This window comes from Myripristis murdjan, chromosome 2, assembly GCF_902150065.1.
Source record: "Myripristis murdjan chromosome 2, fMyrMur1.1, whole genome shotgun sequence".
In the NCBI taxonomy this organism is placed as follows: domain Eukaryota; kingdom Metazoa; phylum Chordata; class Actinopteri; order Holocentriformes; family Holocentridae; genus Myripristis; species Myripristis murdjan.
In genome coordinates, this window is record NC_043981.1 from 822446 (window position 1) to 839566 (window position 17121).

The 17121-nt window shown below is 39.2% G+C and overlaps 1 protein-coding gene across 4 annotated transcripts in view; it reads left to right on the forward strand.

Moving 5' to 3' along the window:
• dgkza (diacylglycerol kinase, zeta a) overlaps positions 1 to 17121 on the forward strand; it is a 163129-nt gene that overhangs the window by 126096 nt on the left and 19912 nt on the right. For all 4 annotated transcript variants that reach the window (XM_030070454.1, XM_030070444.1, XM_030070425.1 and 1 more), the window contains 4 exons: positions 2937 to 3003; positions 9997 to 10037; positions 10763 to 10905; positions 11187 to 11276. In XM_030070454.1, the coding sequence (XP_029926314.1) occupies positions 2937 to 3003; positions 9997 to 10037; positions 10763 to 10905; positions 11187 to 11276 (341 nt within the window). The remainder of the gene's footprint in view (positions 1 to 2936; positions 3004 to 9996; positions 10038 to 10762; positions 10906 to 11186; positions 11277 to 17121) is intronic.

The window sequence follows — 17121 nt, forward strand, 5'->3', positions numbered from 1 at the left end:
CACCCACAGACGCATTACAATGAACAAACTTGTGTGATTAGCAACTAATTGAGGAGGAGATGCATGTGTGCCTGCTGTGTGACGCATGTTACCTTATATGGCCATCACTCCTGGACTTCGGGGATTCCCCAGTTATAAAGCTGGCCTATGGAAAAACAACAAAAACAATTAAAGAACCCAATCCATGGATCATCCGTGGGCCACTTTGAGGTGGGGGTTGTTGAGTTGCAACAAAACTCTGGTTCCATGAGTTCTGGACAAAATGATAACTTTTTTTTTTCTCCCATTTCTGTTGTAGTAACAGCAGTGAGAGAAAGGAAGAGAGGGGAAACAACACCAGAACAAAAGCTTCACACATCTCTGGAGGTTCTCAGTTATCCAGGTCATGGTTATCTACATAAAGTTGAATTGAGGGGAACTGGACTTGTTTGTTTTCATGATTGATAGCTCCCGATTTTTGTAGTTTTTGTTGTCAATCTGTGGCCTTTTTCTTGTATCCACTGATGGGATCTCACCTCTGTTTCTTATGTGTTAGTGTCACTTAGTAATGTGGTGACCCTTGCATGGCAGTCTGTCCAGACAAGTCCAGTTGCCCTTGATTCAACTCTATGTGGAGTGTCCGAGCTTCACTGGGGATTTGAATGCTGTTTGCTGATGTTAGTGATCTAAAGGCCAAAATTGCTCATTTTTAACCAAGTGAGCTTTTGTGTCGAAATTGTGTTGCTATAAAATTTTAAAAACATTGTTTTGTCTACATTGAGACTGACAAATATAGTACTGCTACTTACAGGTTAGATGTTTATCTTGGATTTTGATCACAGAAATATAATCAACAAGTAATTACATCTTAGGGCCACTCTCTCTCCATCTCACACACACACAACACACCCACCGAGAGCAAGAGAGAGTAGAGAGCGATAGAAGACAGGCTGTTGTCTGCAAGTGCTTATATGTGGCACCTGGTGGTTGTTGGTGTGCACTGCAGCTACTGCTGGAGAAACAGTTCTCTCTCCCTACCCCCACCTCTCCACTGCCATTTTGCAGCAACATTAGAACTGCAGCAGTGTGTGCAAATGACTATATATGTGTCTTTAATACTTTGCTTATAATCCTACAATATGTCTTCATTCTATCCAAATCTCTTGAAAAACGTCTTGAGATTCAACAGTTGCAGTCAAAACAAAAGTGGGTTTTCACTTGGTAAATTGTCTGGATGTGAGCTGGGGAGCTAAGATTCACCTGTGTGATGAAGGTCCGACTCAGTCTGACTTCTTTGGCAGTGTCTTTCAGGGTGCTTAGTGCCACAATTTGAGAAAGGCAGCCGTCTCTGAGTTCTCTGTGGTGGATAAACCCTGTTGGAACCCTAAACCAATGTGCAAAGTTTATTTGTCGTTCTGCCATCCAGCTGGAGTGTAGAAATGAGTCAGCTGTGTGCACATATGCAAAGAATGAATCATTACAGTGATGCCTGCTTAGAGGAACAAAGTCTGACTTTTACAGGACTGTAGCACCCAACTACAACCGTCACCTGGTGTGATGGTGTAATAGAATGTTCTTGTCTGTTTTTCACACCAAGTCAGATTTGTGTAGTCAGGCCTGTGTTCTATTCACTGGAGAGAGAGAGAGAGAGAGAGAGAGAGAGAGAGAGAATTAGTGCTGCATCCTCTAAGGGTGCTTTCACACCTGACATATTTAATTTGACTGAATTGAACTCTGGTACGCTTGCCACTGACTGTTGATATAAACTCCAAAAGAGTATAATGAATGTCAACATTAAAAGATATAGGCATTTAATTTTTCTCTTCCAAAGTCCCACTTTTGTACCAATTTTTGCCCTGATTATGACACCCACTTGGTTTGTTTCCATCTAGCAGTCTGAAACCCATCTGTGCCTAAATGAAAGTATAACAATGCATTAACTTAAGGGCTGATTTGACATAAAATAAATAAATAAATTACTTAATTAATAAAATCAGCATGCCCCCAAAAATGTCTGTTTTACTGCTAGAGAGAAAAGATGGTGAGATTCTAAGTTAAATGGAGAGACAGTAAACCAATAGAAAGCCATTTTGCCAAAATTTTGAACCCACTGTCAGAACTGTGCAGACTGAAGAAACAGACTGACACAAACTGAGAGCGCTGCCATTTCACTCTCTATGATGAGCAGGGACATGGGAAGATGAACTTAGAATTAAAGGTTCCACCTGAGTGAAGGTGCAGTTGTAGAGATATTGAGCATCAAAGTTTAAACATCCCATTAAGCAAGACTGGCATATACTTTGTCTTTTTAAATATTTAACTTCAAAAACATTCTTCAAAAAATAACTAAATAAATAACACCACTCCAGTATAAAGTAACATTCAAAGAACATTAATATGTGTTCCAAACTTATGCAATGCCATGTTAACAATATAATTTACCAGTGCATGATATTCTTAACAGGTTATGGTGTTTTAGCACTGTTTTAACACCAACACAAATTTTATTTAAGCACTGTTCTTGTCTTGTCATCACAATGTATTTGCACACGTATTTTTCAACCCTATCATGGTGGTCTTCTCAGAAAAACGCATTTGTGGGCAATGGAGGAAAGAAAATTGGCTGCCACCGCAGATCACTGCCATTTTTGTGGTGACTTTATTTCTGAAAATTGTTCAGGGCATCAGACTGCAAATGTAGAGCAGTTTTGGTCCTTTCACAAATCTCAACTCTTTGACCTATTTCTGGCCTATTTTGCCTGGACTGGAAATATTATTAACTATATTATGACAGTGGTTTGCTGTAATCCATAAAATTATCAAGTCAAATGTGCCAAAATTAGAAAGCAGGAAAAAAAGTTGAATTAAATCTGCTTCCTTGGAGTTCATTGGTTCCAGGCTTTCCAAGGTACTGAATGTGAACTGGACCTGTTCTGACTGATGTGTCTGTCATGCAGGAGGAAGCAGCCAAACCAAAGAGCCTTTCCTCACAGAAGTTGTCTCCCAAGTGGTGTTTCCTAGACTGTAAGTACAACACTGTTTGAAATTTACACTTTCCACAATTATAGTTTCCTTTTTGTGCTTCTCTCCTTTTCCTCCTTCCTGATGCTTCTTAAGCTTTTGTATTTTCATTAGAAATGGGGAATCCAAATGGAGAGGAACTCCTCTCCTGTTCCCAGTTGATGGCAGTGCATCCATCCATTTTATTTTTGCAACATTTGCAACATGTGCTTGACTGACTGTAGGAATTACAGTGTAGAATCTGATGAGGTCATCAGCTGCACGCCTGATAGACAGCAAGCAGCAACATCTGCAGTGTATGGCTGATCCAACTTTGTCAAGCAATGTGCTCTCTTGACCAAAACATAAAAGAAAAACAGTTTTTTTCTCATAAATGTTTGAGTTTTTTAATCTCATAAATTTGTTAGTTTTCCCAGTGTTTCTTTTGATTAATATTTAACTCTCCTCACGCTGCAAAAAATCACATTTAGAAGACCTTTTCTCTAACTATACAATGCTGGATGAAATAGCATTAAGAGAATAGTGTATATAATTAATAGGTTGTTTGTGGTTAATGTGATGTATTGCTAACTTATTTAACCTAATATATTATCTATTAACGTTCCCTAAATCTGCTAATTTAGTGGTGGATAATCCACTAACATGCTTTAATGCACATGTTAATTTGATTGAGATGTGCTGATAATATAAAATCTGATTCTTTAAACTTCTTAACTTTTAAAAGTCCACTGCTGCAACTCTATGGCTGCTAGCACTTCCTGCTAACTTCCGGGAACTATTGACAGGCTCCACAATCCACTGTTGCTGTTAAAAAAAAATTAAATAAATAAATAAAAACTAAAATAAAATGGCCTATTGGAGTAAACAGAGTTGATGCAACTCGCTCTCTCAATGGCTCTTCCTGTAGTAATGTTTATGGGTCACTCACACACACACACACACACACACACACACACACACACACATCAAGACACAATTTCACTGTTGTCTTTCTCTCACACACATCTCTCACACACTCACGCATACATACACACAGAGATCAACTGTATTTCCAAGTTTTGTGTGCGTGTGCATGTGTGTGTGTGCACTGCATGTGCGCACACACACACAAAACAGAGTGAGACAGTAGGTATACCCTTGAGAAATATACAGGTAATTAATGTGGGTGTCTGTGTGTGTGTGTGAGAGAGAGAGAGCAACAGAGAGGGAGTCCTCAGAGCATATTTCAATCTAGACCAGCCCTAGAGACTAGCTAATGTGTTAATCCACCTCTGTGAGTGTGTGTACATATAAAAGTGTTGATTAAAAGTTTTTATTTTTCAAACATTTACTTCTTTCTTTAACAAATACATATGAATTACAGTTACAAACTTGTCGCCTAGTAATATGAAGGTTCCTGGTTCGATCGGCAGATTCTCCACAGAGCATGTCAAAGTGATCCCGATGCAGGACACTGAATCCCAGGCACCTTGCATGCAAGCCTCTGCCAACAGTGTGTGTGTGAATGGGGGGTACACAAGTAAATTCAATTCAATTCAATTTTATTTGTATAGCGTCAAACTATAACAAACATTATCTCAATGCGTCTCACAGAAACCCAGCAGATATTGGCCAAATCCATGGACCAAAATGGGCGACAGTGGCGAAGAAAAAACCCTTTTAACAGGGTCAGAAACCTCGAGCAGAACCCAGCTCTGGGTGGGCGGCCATCTGCCTCAACTGGAAAGGTTGAGAGATGGACAGAGAGAGAGAGAGAGAAGAGGGAGGAGGGAGGGGGGAGGATCAGATTGCAGGACAGAACGATGCAAGTTCAACATAGGGCTGTATGGTAATATAGTGGTGATAATAGCAGTAATGACAATAATAATAGTGTTGCAACAACAGCAGTAATCATTATAACACTAGTAGCAATAATAATAAAACTTCTGATATTAGTAGTAGTAGTAGTCGGAACACTGGTAGCGAGAATACTAAGAAGAACTGAGTAATACTAATAATTGGAGTAGTAATAAGATGACAAATGACAACTAAAATCCATATTGTAAAAATGGGTGTTGATCAGGATCATGGTGGGAACAGCAGGAGCTTTGCCATCACGAATGCAGACTCTACAGCTCCAGAGGCAGAAATACCTGCCGAAAAGTAACAGAGCAAGAGAGAAGGAAGAGGAGAGAGCAGAAAACCAGGGGAGGGACAAGATGGCCAGTTGGTAATATGCATTAATGGAATATGGATATGTGAGGAAGGAGAGAGAGCTCAGTGCATCATGGGAGGGCCCCTATAGCAGCATAACTATGGGACAGTCCTAATAATAAACTTTATCAAAAAGGAAGGTTTTAAGCCTACTCTTAAGTGAAGAGAGGGTGTCTGCTTCTTGGACACAAGTTGGGAGATGGTTCCACAGGAGAGGAGCCTGATAGCTGAAGGCTCTGCCTCCCATTGTACTTTTGGACACTCTAGGAACCACAAGTAAGGCTGCATTTTGGGAAAGCAGTGCTCTAGTGGGGTGGTAAGGCACTAGGGATGGATATTGATAAGGATGTAGCGATTCTGATGCTTTATTGATTCCTGCTTATCGATCCGATTATTTATTAATTCTCTCATCGATTCCCAAATAGGCTGACAAACCAGTAGCACATGAGAATTGAGTACAGAAAAGAATGCAACCTGGTTTATTAAAATAAATCTCAGGTTTATTAATATAAATCTTAGTGAGAATTATTTACTTATTAAAGTGAATGTACCATATTCATCCGAATATAAGACGATATTTTTCCATTGAAAATGCCCTGAAAAAACGCCCTTGTCTAGTATTGGGGGTCCAAGCAAATACACATGTATTGTACTTGCATATGTAAACCAGTAGGTAGGCTCGCCTGATGCCATGATTACCGGCAAATGGCCGCATTGCTCCGTCAATAATCAACCGTGTTGTCTGTGTCATTGTCTGTTGTGCTGCTGCAGCCGTGTATGAACAAAAGTTGATTTATGATGAAAGGTATATATGGCAGTCTGTGTGCGCCGCTCACCTGTCAGATCCAGCAGACCTGACTGGGTGGGCGCGGCCGGCCCGCCTGATGCCGGCCGGTGGCTTTTTTATTCAAACAAGATTTTGTCCATATAAAAAGTATTTTTCCAAAAAAGGGTCCTGAAAAAGAGGGGTCCCCTTAAAATCAGGGTCGTCTTTTATACGGGTCAATATGGTATTAGCACTAACAGCCTGACTCTGACTGCCTCTGCTATCATCTAAAATAACATGGATGGAAAATGCAAAATGCACAAGTGAAAGCTGGTTACAGAAATTATGAATAGTGGCGCTAAATTAACCAAGCTTTTATCATTATTACCACACGAGGCTAACGTTAGCCAGTTGTTTAATTTTACCTGCTGTGCCTACGCTAGTCCCAGCTCCACTGTCATCCTCCCTCGTGGTGCTGAGTGCATCAAACACTCGGCATGGCTGAAGTTTTATGCCGTGATTTGTGGCCAAATGCTTAGTCATATTGGCAGTATTTACCACCTTTGGCACAAAGAGGCTTCTTGCAAGCATCACAGATGCAGATCCCCGAAGTGTCGCCCTTCTGTGTAAAGTACAACCAAACTTTTGATCGCTTTTGCCGAGACGCCGACATTTCTGCACCACGTGTGGCAGCCGGTAGCTCAGCTCACCTCTGCTCTGCACTGACAACAAGAAGCAGCTTGTGTGTGACGTCATCGCAAATTTGCAAGTGGGGTACGTTTGTTTATAGTGGCGGCGCAGCCCGGGAAGAATTGATAGTGGAATCGTAAAGGGTTTTTGTTAGCAATTCCAAAGAATCATTTGACTAAGAACCGGTTCCCAAATGTAACCGGTTAACGATGCGCAAGCCTACAAGGCACTGTGAGCTCATTAATGCCCATCAAGCACACTTGGAGTGGTTGGTAGGCAGAACAGTGGTTTTCAAAGTGCAGTCCCTGAGGCTCTTCCATGGGGTCCTCAGCAGAATGAGGAAGACTTTAAATGTTTGTAAATGTTTGTAGGTGTCTGAATGGAGCCTCAAACACAAGAAATCTGACTTCAGTCCAAACTGATTTGACCTCAAAATATATCATTTTAATGATTATAAATATTTTTTCTTTTGTATTTGTTTGTTTGTTTGCTTGCAGGTACTTTTTGTGAATTTTCTGGTCATTTTATTTTAAGTTTTTTCTTTCCCTTTTTCCCCAAATTTTTTGTCAATTATTATTTGATAATTATTTACTAATGTTATGGTAATTTTTTTGCTAATTTGCTAATTTTTCCTTATGATTTTGGAAGATATCATCTGACATGAGTAAGTGAGAAAGTTTTACTCAAAATTAATAGTTGGATTGCAGGAACAACACATAATAAAATCTTTGCAATTTAATTTAAATATAATGATTATTGCAAGCGGTAACTACATACAGTAGTGCTAGTGCTAGTGTTATGTTAGCAAGCTGTGAACATCTTAACTAACAACCTGTCAAGTTCAAGGTTGTCTAGTCCAGTGTGTGCTTTTTTAATGAGTCCCAGTGGTCTCAGGTCCCCCCAGTGTCCCTTCTTCTTGATGTCTGTCTGTACAGTCAGTGTAGTTTGAGATATGAGAGCCAGTTTTTCTTCCCTTCAGATGAAACCATTTGTTGCCACTCATTCTTGTACATTGTTGTATGAAAGCATCTTCTAGATAATTAGGCATTATGCAGCAGTTAGATCTGACTGAGGGATTTGATTGGACCAGAGGCATTCCATGAGTGCTGATATTTAGTACAACAGCATTCTTATGTTAAGCTATATATTACTCTGCTTTATGATTATAGTGTAAAATAGATGTACACTGATGACTGCCATGATCTACATTGTAACAAAGTGCACTTTGACAGCACAAAGATAGACATGTTTCAAAAACCGTGTTGAAAAAACTCAAGTTTGTCTACAGTCAGTGTGGTTCTTCGCTTTTCACAGTATTGTTTCATGATTGGCAGTAATTTCTTTCTTCTATCCTGAATCTCCCATGGGTACTGATCATTCATGCTGTAGGCAGTTCCCTTTAGTTCCTTTCCTCAACTCTTGACAATCACTTTTTGTTTGTAATGTTCAAATTTAACAGTAATAGGTCTTGGATGTCTAGAATGGTCTCTTTCAAGTGTTTGTTTTGGGTGGAGTGTGTTGACTGTGAGTCTTAGCTCTTTGTATTCTACCTGTAGAGTTTTGATTTGCGACTGGCTGTACTCGAGACTCGCTTTGAGCTCCTTTAATTCCACATGAAGTAATTCCAGAACAGTTTATTTTTTAATGATTGAAGTACTAGACCCTCCAGAAAAACGTGGCCAAAAATCCTTGATTATGCGGACTAAAATCCTTGATGCCGCGGGCTAAAATCCTTGATTATGTGATTAAATATGTGGGGTTTTTATGTCATTTTATGCTGTGAAATTGCGGGAAGTTGCGAAGTATGCGAATAGTTGTGAAATATGCGAAAAGATGCGAAATATGCGGGAACTGGAAAAAGGTGATTCTTCTCCCACACCCTGTTACTAGGCTACTACTGAATGAAAAAGACCAATTTTAAAGATATCCTATGATAAACAGGCATACTAGAAGCAAGCTACATCACAGAAAGTGCTGGTAATGTTTAATTTATTTTATGTTATCAACTTAAGCATGGCTTAAACATTCCTCAATCACAAATTTGTCAAAAATAAAACATGCTTCCTGCTGAGGTATAAATTGCGGTAGAACAAACCATCTGGGGTCTGTTTCACGAAGCAGGTTCAACAAACTCTGACTCTTACCCCAAACTCTGAGTTGATCTACTCTGAGAGAGGAAACTCTGAGTTTCCGGTTCCAGAACAGCTGATTTGAGTTAGTTTGATCAACTCGGAGTAGCTTCACCTGGAGTTAAACGCGTGCACCACAGCTATAAAAAGACAGCGTCAATGGAGCCCCGATTTGACGAGTCACCATGGCAACGGGGAAGCGTCGGGCTGCGTTTTTCACCCCAGTTGAATTGGAAATCTCACATCTAACAGGCTGCCCCGCCCCTTTCCAAATACTCAAAACATTTACTTTGTCTTTTTATCTACTTATACAATGCTTGTCCATGTTAACCCTGCCATGTCGTCTAATGTCTCCTAATGTCTCTAATGAGACATTTGGAGACATTAGAAGACATAACCCTAACCCTAACACCTGTTGTGTATTGCTTCACTAAAAAGGGAGTTAAACTGTGCATGTTTGAAGGACGAGGGCTAAGAAAGCAGTGTGGATATGGCTGCTTCCTGCATTATTTTCCTCCATAGTTGACTGTTACATTCACACAATGGGCAACAAACCAACAGGCCACAAGTCAGCTTAAAAGCTAGCGAGATGAAGATACAAATGCATGCCTTACACTTGTTGCTGCATGACAGGCATGACGAGCTACAAAAAGTTGAGTTGGCTTCAGCTTTTCAGGGCAACATGGAGAAGCGTCAGCTGTTCTGCTGAGTCTCCAAAGTTACCCATCAACGTTTGATGGGAAACTTGGAAATAGTGTAGCCCCCACCACTTGGTTGCTTTGCTACCCATTGTGTGACATGCTGCCTCTTAGGAAGCGCTGCCTAGGTAAGAAAGTACCATGAGTGGATATGGTCACAACCATCACAATAAAGGTCACACCGTTATAGCAAATATCAGCCTCATGTCAATCACCTGACAGCCACAGGAAAAAATGGATGCCTCCACAAGGAAGTAATCCTTCAAACGTATGTTGCCTTACAATTGTATTCTAACATGTGTAACACAAAACTGTATCTTCTTGGGACATCTCTGTCAGAAAATATGCTGAAAAGACTAAATAACAAAAATAAAGCAAATGTTAAACAATCTAATTGTAGATGGTGAGCACAGCAAAATTTTGGGGGGAAATTTGAACTTAATGTAGCCAGTCCTATGCAGGTGTTCTCCTTGAAATCTTCACAGTAATTACTTCACAGTAACTTTGTTTCTCCCTCCAGCTACAACAGCAGATCGTTTCTACAGAATAGACAGAGCACAGGTAAGCTTATCTGTCTGTCTGAATCTCTGATTTTCCCTCAAACTTATCTCTCTGTCTTATCTAGGCTGGATATTATCCCCCAAGTCTGAACTACGTTAAAATTTGCATTAGCTACTAAGGTCTTCAAATCAACACATGAAAGACTCACGAGTCTACTTCTTCTAGAGTCATTGTACCTCTTAGTTTTTATTCCACCTTATTAAATAACTGCTTAAGAAGTGTAGACCCTTTGCAAAAGTTCTTTTTAGCTCTAACATTTTTTAGAATGTTAAAAGAACTCCACTGTTTGATTTGTCCAATGATAGGAGCAGATATCAGAGAAAACAAGTACTGTATATCTATGTCTATCTATCTGTCTGTTTCTGTCTGTGAGTATTGCATGTCCTGTGCACAGCCATGTATTCCTTTGAAGCAGTGGCATTCTGTTAAACTTTATGGAGGTCCGACACTCAAAGTTCCTTCCCAGTAAAGATCCAAGCCATCATATGTAACTTCTCTTGTGATTTATAGGCCTATATGGATGTAGCATTGAGGGTCCACAGATATGTGTACATACAGATGTGTGTCTGAGTGGCAGCCCATCATTATGTGCATTTTTATAAGCACAACAGTGTTCAGCAAGCATCTGCTTTGTGTTGACATTCTGATTTTAATCTCATTCTGTGATAATGACCAGCTAGGTGTACAGTATACCTTATACCATCCTTTATCTTATGTTTTATTAGGAACACCTAAACTACGTATCAGAAATTTCTCAGGAAGAGCTTTTCATTCTGGACCCTGAGCTGGTTGTCATGACGACAGTAGGCACTTCCCCCTCAGCCATGCCTGACCTGGTTCACTCTAATCTCAACCAGGTAAACACCAGGTAGGTAAATCACAGACAGACCTACTTTAAAGCTTAATGTAACTGCTCAAATGTTTTTTTGCTTTTTTGTTTTTTTTTTAGCTGGACATTATTACCCATTCCCATTTATATCCTAACCCCATCTTTTTTGGCTGTGTTCCCTCCTTTTTTTGTAACTGGGTCAGCTGTTTAGTCCTCCTCTGTAGCTGGTGCCTATCAAACCACTGGTTTGTTTGTTGAATCCTGCTATAGTCATCATCTTCTCTGTCTCACACTACCATCTCTGATTTTCTGACTTTTAGGGAAAGACCCTCTAATCAAACCCCCAGTGAGGTCTTTGTGTACCCAGCTGCTTCCTCTTCCTCCCCAACAGCGTCACCCTCACTTCCCAGGTAAATCAACACAAGGATATATGTATATGTACATACTCCAAACAAACATATATTAGGACTTCATGAAAAAATGTACTTGGTATTGTAATTTTTGCTCTGCTGACAGGGCTCTCAGGGTGCGTGCTGGTCCAAGACATCATATCTTGGGGGGGGGGGGGGGGGGGGGGGGGGGGGGGTTTGCCGTGAATTTTGTTGAGCACATTCATGATCCCATGAGGATGAACCTTGTCAGTTTTGGTGACCTCATGTCACTTACCCCCCTTGCATCATCTTCAGAAAAAATAACTTGTACACAATATCTCAGCATCTGTTGGGCAGATTACTGTGACATTTTGCACATTTATGCTCCTTAGAGGATGAATCCTATCCATTTTGGTCACTCCATGGCTTTTCCCCAAGTAGCACCTTTTGTTCAAAATATCAAATTTGATTGAGAACATATTTTTGAAATTCAGTGAGCAACTAATGACATGCAGAGCATGCACCTTTTTTTGACCTCATGATGTTTTTTTCTATTCCCATCAACAGTCCAAAATGTCAGCAAGAAACCATGAAATCTAATCAGTGGATTGGCATGGTATTTGGTGAGTGCTTATATACTCTCCAAAGGAAGATTCCTCTTGATTCTTGAGACTCTATGACCTTTTCTGTAGTGCCAGCTTTTGGTCAAAATGTAAAATTTGATATCTGAAAATGTATTGGGCAGATTACCATGTATTTTGATGAACACATCAACCTACCAATAGCATGCAATGTTTCAATGTTGGGGTAACCATGGCCTTTCCTCTAGCACCACTATTAGGCCACAATGTCAAATTTAAATCTTACATTTTTTGGGGGCATATTGCAGTGAAATTTAATAAGCCCATTCTGTCAGATCCTGTCAGGTTTGGTGACCTCATGACCCTTCCTTCTCTGCACCATAGGCTACTTTCCCTATTAGACACCACTCAGGCTGGGCTCTAGCCTGTTCCAGTGTGGGCATGTTCTACATTAGCTTTACCCAGATTTACAATAAAGACCAAGAAGATATACACAGTGTAACTGAGTTAACTTTATTGTCCCAGATAGCCCGGAATACACAACATATTTCACAACATTGGGACAGTTTCCTGGACGATGGTTGACATAAAGCAGGACTGGGTATTAATCCAGACTAGTTAAACATGACCTAAAAAGTGACTTCAAGTGTAACTTCAGATTCGTTGTGACCTATGGACTTGACTTGATTAAATTCAAAATAATGATCCAGCAGATTGTTTTTTTTTGTTTGTTTGTTTTGTTTTTTGTTTTTTTTTTTGCCTTGGTGTTTTTCACTCAATGTAGGTGCTGTCTCTGCATGTTAACTCTCAAAGACTGTCACTGAAGACAGTTGTCTCTTACATTTCTTCCACTGTCTCCCAGCACCCCACTATTGTTTCTTCCCTAAACATAAAACACATCACTTACACGGGATTTATACGTCACTTACACAGGATAAACTTTACTTACTCATTTTCTCCAGTGTGTGCCTCATTTAGTGCTCTCATTTGTAGAACTATATTATGCACAGGCCAGATGTAAGGATTGAAATGAGCAGTAATCCAATCCTAACATATCTCTTTGTTGAGCAACTTGACCTGCCATGAGCTCTGATGTTCAGCATCACTGGGCGATCTCTTCACTTTTTCAAATTCTTCATACATCTGAGTCTGGGATGTCTGTCAGACTTTCCACAAACAAACTGGCAGCTAGGTGTTGAATTACTCTGTTTCCAAAGTACAAAATTCCATTTTACAAATCCTGCCCAATGCAAAGCTTTTTTTTTTTTTTTTTTTTTTTGTTTACAATTGTCTCATGGAAGCAATGAGTTTCTCTGCCTCTGAACTGTAGGTGCAACAGACCTGGAAATATTGTCTCGATTGTGTCAGTCAGCCATGCTGCTGTGCTGCTGTGGTTAAAACCTCATAGTATTTGCCCTATTCAAATTTTGTGTGTTTTTTTCCCAAGAATTGAGAATAATTCAGTTCATAACACTTTATACTGATTCATTCCATCAATTTCTTTAGGGCCATTGATACATTCAAATCATACAGTGAATGAATTGTTATATCCTGAATAAGTATCATTCAGCAAACATAATTTCAATACCTTTTGATTATTCATTGCATTTGCTAAGCTTTGAGAATAATTAATGGTTTGGGAAATGGTAAATTATGTATATTCCCTTCTAAAGGCTCCAGATGTTACCAAAAGGATATTTACACACTTGGGTCACCCACAGTTGCTTGAAAAGACCCAAGGGAAATTTTCCTTGTTTTAATTTATATTTTATCCTTATATAGACATACATTTTAGCCAATTCTGATGCTACAGAATGTAGTGTGTGGTGAAACGATCCCCTAAATCAACAAAAATGGGATTATAAAATTAATAATAATAATAATAAAAAACAGGCTTGTTTCATAAACTATTATAACAACAAATCACAATTTGAACAAAATTTGCCAATGGGTTAAAATGTCCTTCAGTTACAAATGAGATAGCTTATGATATTACAGCCTGACAGATGCCACAAAATGATTGTACATGGGGTTTAGGTAAATCTATTGGGCATCCTGCAGGACAGGCTGCTGTAGTTGGACTTTCCAGACAGTTGCTTTCATATTGTTTGCTTTCATATTGTTTAAACTTGCTTAGAATATTACCTTGTTTAGGTAATACTGTGATTATGTTAGACATACAAACATTTCCACATGGTCTTGGCAACTTAGGTTAGTGATTCCCAAGTGTATTAGATAATTCATAAATTGAGCCAAGAGTCATTTTTAATAAGGCAGACATTCAGACATTACCAAGCTGATAATTCTTAAGTGGCGACATCATCTGATGTGCACTGGCTCTTAAGGATGATGGCTGTATCTGTGTGTGTTTCAGTGTGTGTGTCTGGGTGTGTAAGCAGATTCGCTCCTCTAAGAAACAGAAAAGTCATACTACAATATTAGCTACGATTCTGTCTGTTATCTGTGTGTCTGCAGGAAATATACTTTTTCCTGCTTGCCATGACTCCATATGAAATCCTTTTAAACCTATTTACACAAAGACACACATGTGTACACACACACACACACACACACACACACACACACACACACACACACACACACACACAACTAATTCTTACCTATGGACCTTGTGTTACAGTTTGCCACAACATAAGAGAGAGTTTTCACAGGATTAGGATAAGCTGTGTGTGTTTGTGTGTGCGCGCGCGGGCGTGTGAGTGTGTGTGTGTGTGTGTGTGTGTGTGTCAGTGTGCATGAATAATGTTAATGCTCCTTCTCTTCAGTCAGAAACAGAAGATCCTACAGAGAAAAAGCTATGTAGAATCAGAGAGGGATATTTTCTGCTCTGCGCTCAGTGTTTGAAACAACCATATTTTCTCATTTTTAACTCCCACTCTGTCAAACAGGGCTATTTTTAGTTGTAAAACATTTCCCTAACCCTAACCTCAGCATCACCTGTGTAACCATGTAATGTTCAGCTGCAGCTTCCACACAGGTTTTTCCTTTACTATTTTAACATCAACTCACTATCTTCAATGCCTGACCAACTAAAATAACTAATTAAAACTTGTGTAGCTAACTTTTTAGCTCTGACTAGTAGCTCTGTAGCTAGTTCAGTCAGTCAGTCAGTTGTTTGAGCCTCAAAAAAAGAGAGAGAGAAGGTGCGAGAAGGTTTTCATTCTGGCTAAAAGAGGGTGTGGCAATGGGGGTGGCTTACTGCAAAAAGGTGCATAACTTCCAAATGGATTCACAGACATTTGTGAAAACATTGGTCATGAGTAGGGCTGCAAAATTCCCGGAATTTTCAAAGTTGGAAACTTTCCACGGAAATTAACGGGAATATATGGGAATTAACAGGAATAAACTGTAAATTTGCAAAACTGCAGGTTAGCCTATAACAGGGAAATTAAATGTGGCTGAAGAGAAAACAACCAGATTTAATGCAAATTCAGTTGAATTTCTGCCCTGCACCGAGCACACGAGCTATTCAGTCAAGTAAGTTTTGATGATTTTGAAATATTTTTATTTTATTCAACATTCACATTTTTTTGTTGTACAGTGAAACAATTAACTATTCTACCTACAAATAAATAAAAAATGACACACATTTAATTTGTATTAGTTTGCGTGCATGTCTGCTTATGACAATACCAAATTTCCAAAATTCCCCAGCTTAACTTCCCATAGAAATTTACCAGAATTTCCGCCTCTTTGCAACCCTAGTCATGAACCATAGGTCTGATTAACTGTTGATTCAACTTAGCAAAAAGGGGGTGTGGCAGTGGGAGTGGCCTCAAGCAAAAAGGCACATACGTTCTTAATGAATTCACGTAACATAGCCACACACACACACACACACACACACACACTTTCACATACTTTCAATGGTGACTGTTTGTTCCGCCCTCTTTCAGCTCATGGGCACTTCTGGGAGTCATAATTGGACTAAGCAGAGTTCATGTATCATTGCTTATAGTTTGTCCTGCCCCCTGTATTTTAGCCCTGTCTCCTTTCATAACTCTCCTCCCTTAAAAAACTCTGCTTGCCAGTTCCTTCTTCCTCTTTGCATTGACATCAGCACCACACACACAAGCGTACATGCATGTGGGAGCCATGTGGGAGGTATTGAACATAGATAATACAAAACACTAGATGTGTCATGTCATAATGACTTGCCTCTGGGATGGAACCACTGAGAGCCCTGTCGATTTCTCCTGACTCAAACAAGCAGTTTTACTGGGGAGGGATTAAGAAATATTTTTGATTGGAGGCAATCCCATCAGAAGGGATGACCAGAGGGTGTTAATTATACATAAGTGAGTAAGCTGAGAGAGGAAATATTGTAAATAACACTGCAAGGTAAAATTATTGGTAGTCTACAATAATTCACCTACAGCATGTAAAATTATTTAGAGCAGGTTTTAATTCTGTTTGTGCTTTTCACCATTGACCACCAATGAGGATTAGTTCATCCCATTGGTGGGTTCTGCTGGAGATCCCAAGTTTTCCAAAGATACCAAAATGTATGCCGCTACATTACTGGGAAATGTGTATATGATGATACACTAGACAGCTAGATAATTTCTGTTTGATGTAATGTCGGCACCTATGAATATTTCACTTTTTATAAGTGTGATGTGACATCAATGAACTGTTGAGGCCTCTAAATACAGCTATTGTCATAAAAAAAGGAAGAACATGTTTTCTCAGTTTACTTAAGGAGAAATGTAAGGGAATATGAGTTAAACACAATATACATTGTTTTTTTCTTGTAGTATTCTAAGTTAATTGTCATTTTTGTAATCATAAATGAAATGCCTGTTTATTCACACTTCAGCATGAAGTATAACAACAATTAAAGCACGCTAAAAACTGCCTGGGGCCTGTTACTATGCTCCATCTTGATGTTAAGTTGTGGACATTACTGTATGTCACAATTCAGTAGAAACAGTCCTATGCTAGTCTGCACTGCTAGCACTTATGCTATAGTGATGATGCTAATAGACATGGACATGCTGATTTTTAGTCACTGATATGAAAATACTTGGTTTAAGATTAGTAATTGGTTTAACTTTAACTTTTTTTGTTCAAAAGGGATGTTCCTGCAAGGTATTCCTCCATATCCCCCGCGCTTTATCAGCACCAGTGCATGTAATAGTATTTGGCTATTATTTGACAGAAATTATGACACTTTATTGAACATTCAATAATTATATAGCACTATACCTGTAGCATTTTAAACATGCTTTATGGGATCATAATATCTTGAGTTTCAGTTCTGTAAAAATGTGGATGTATAA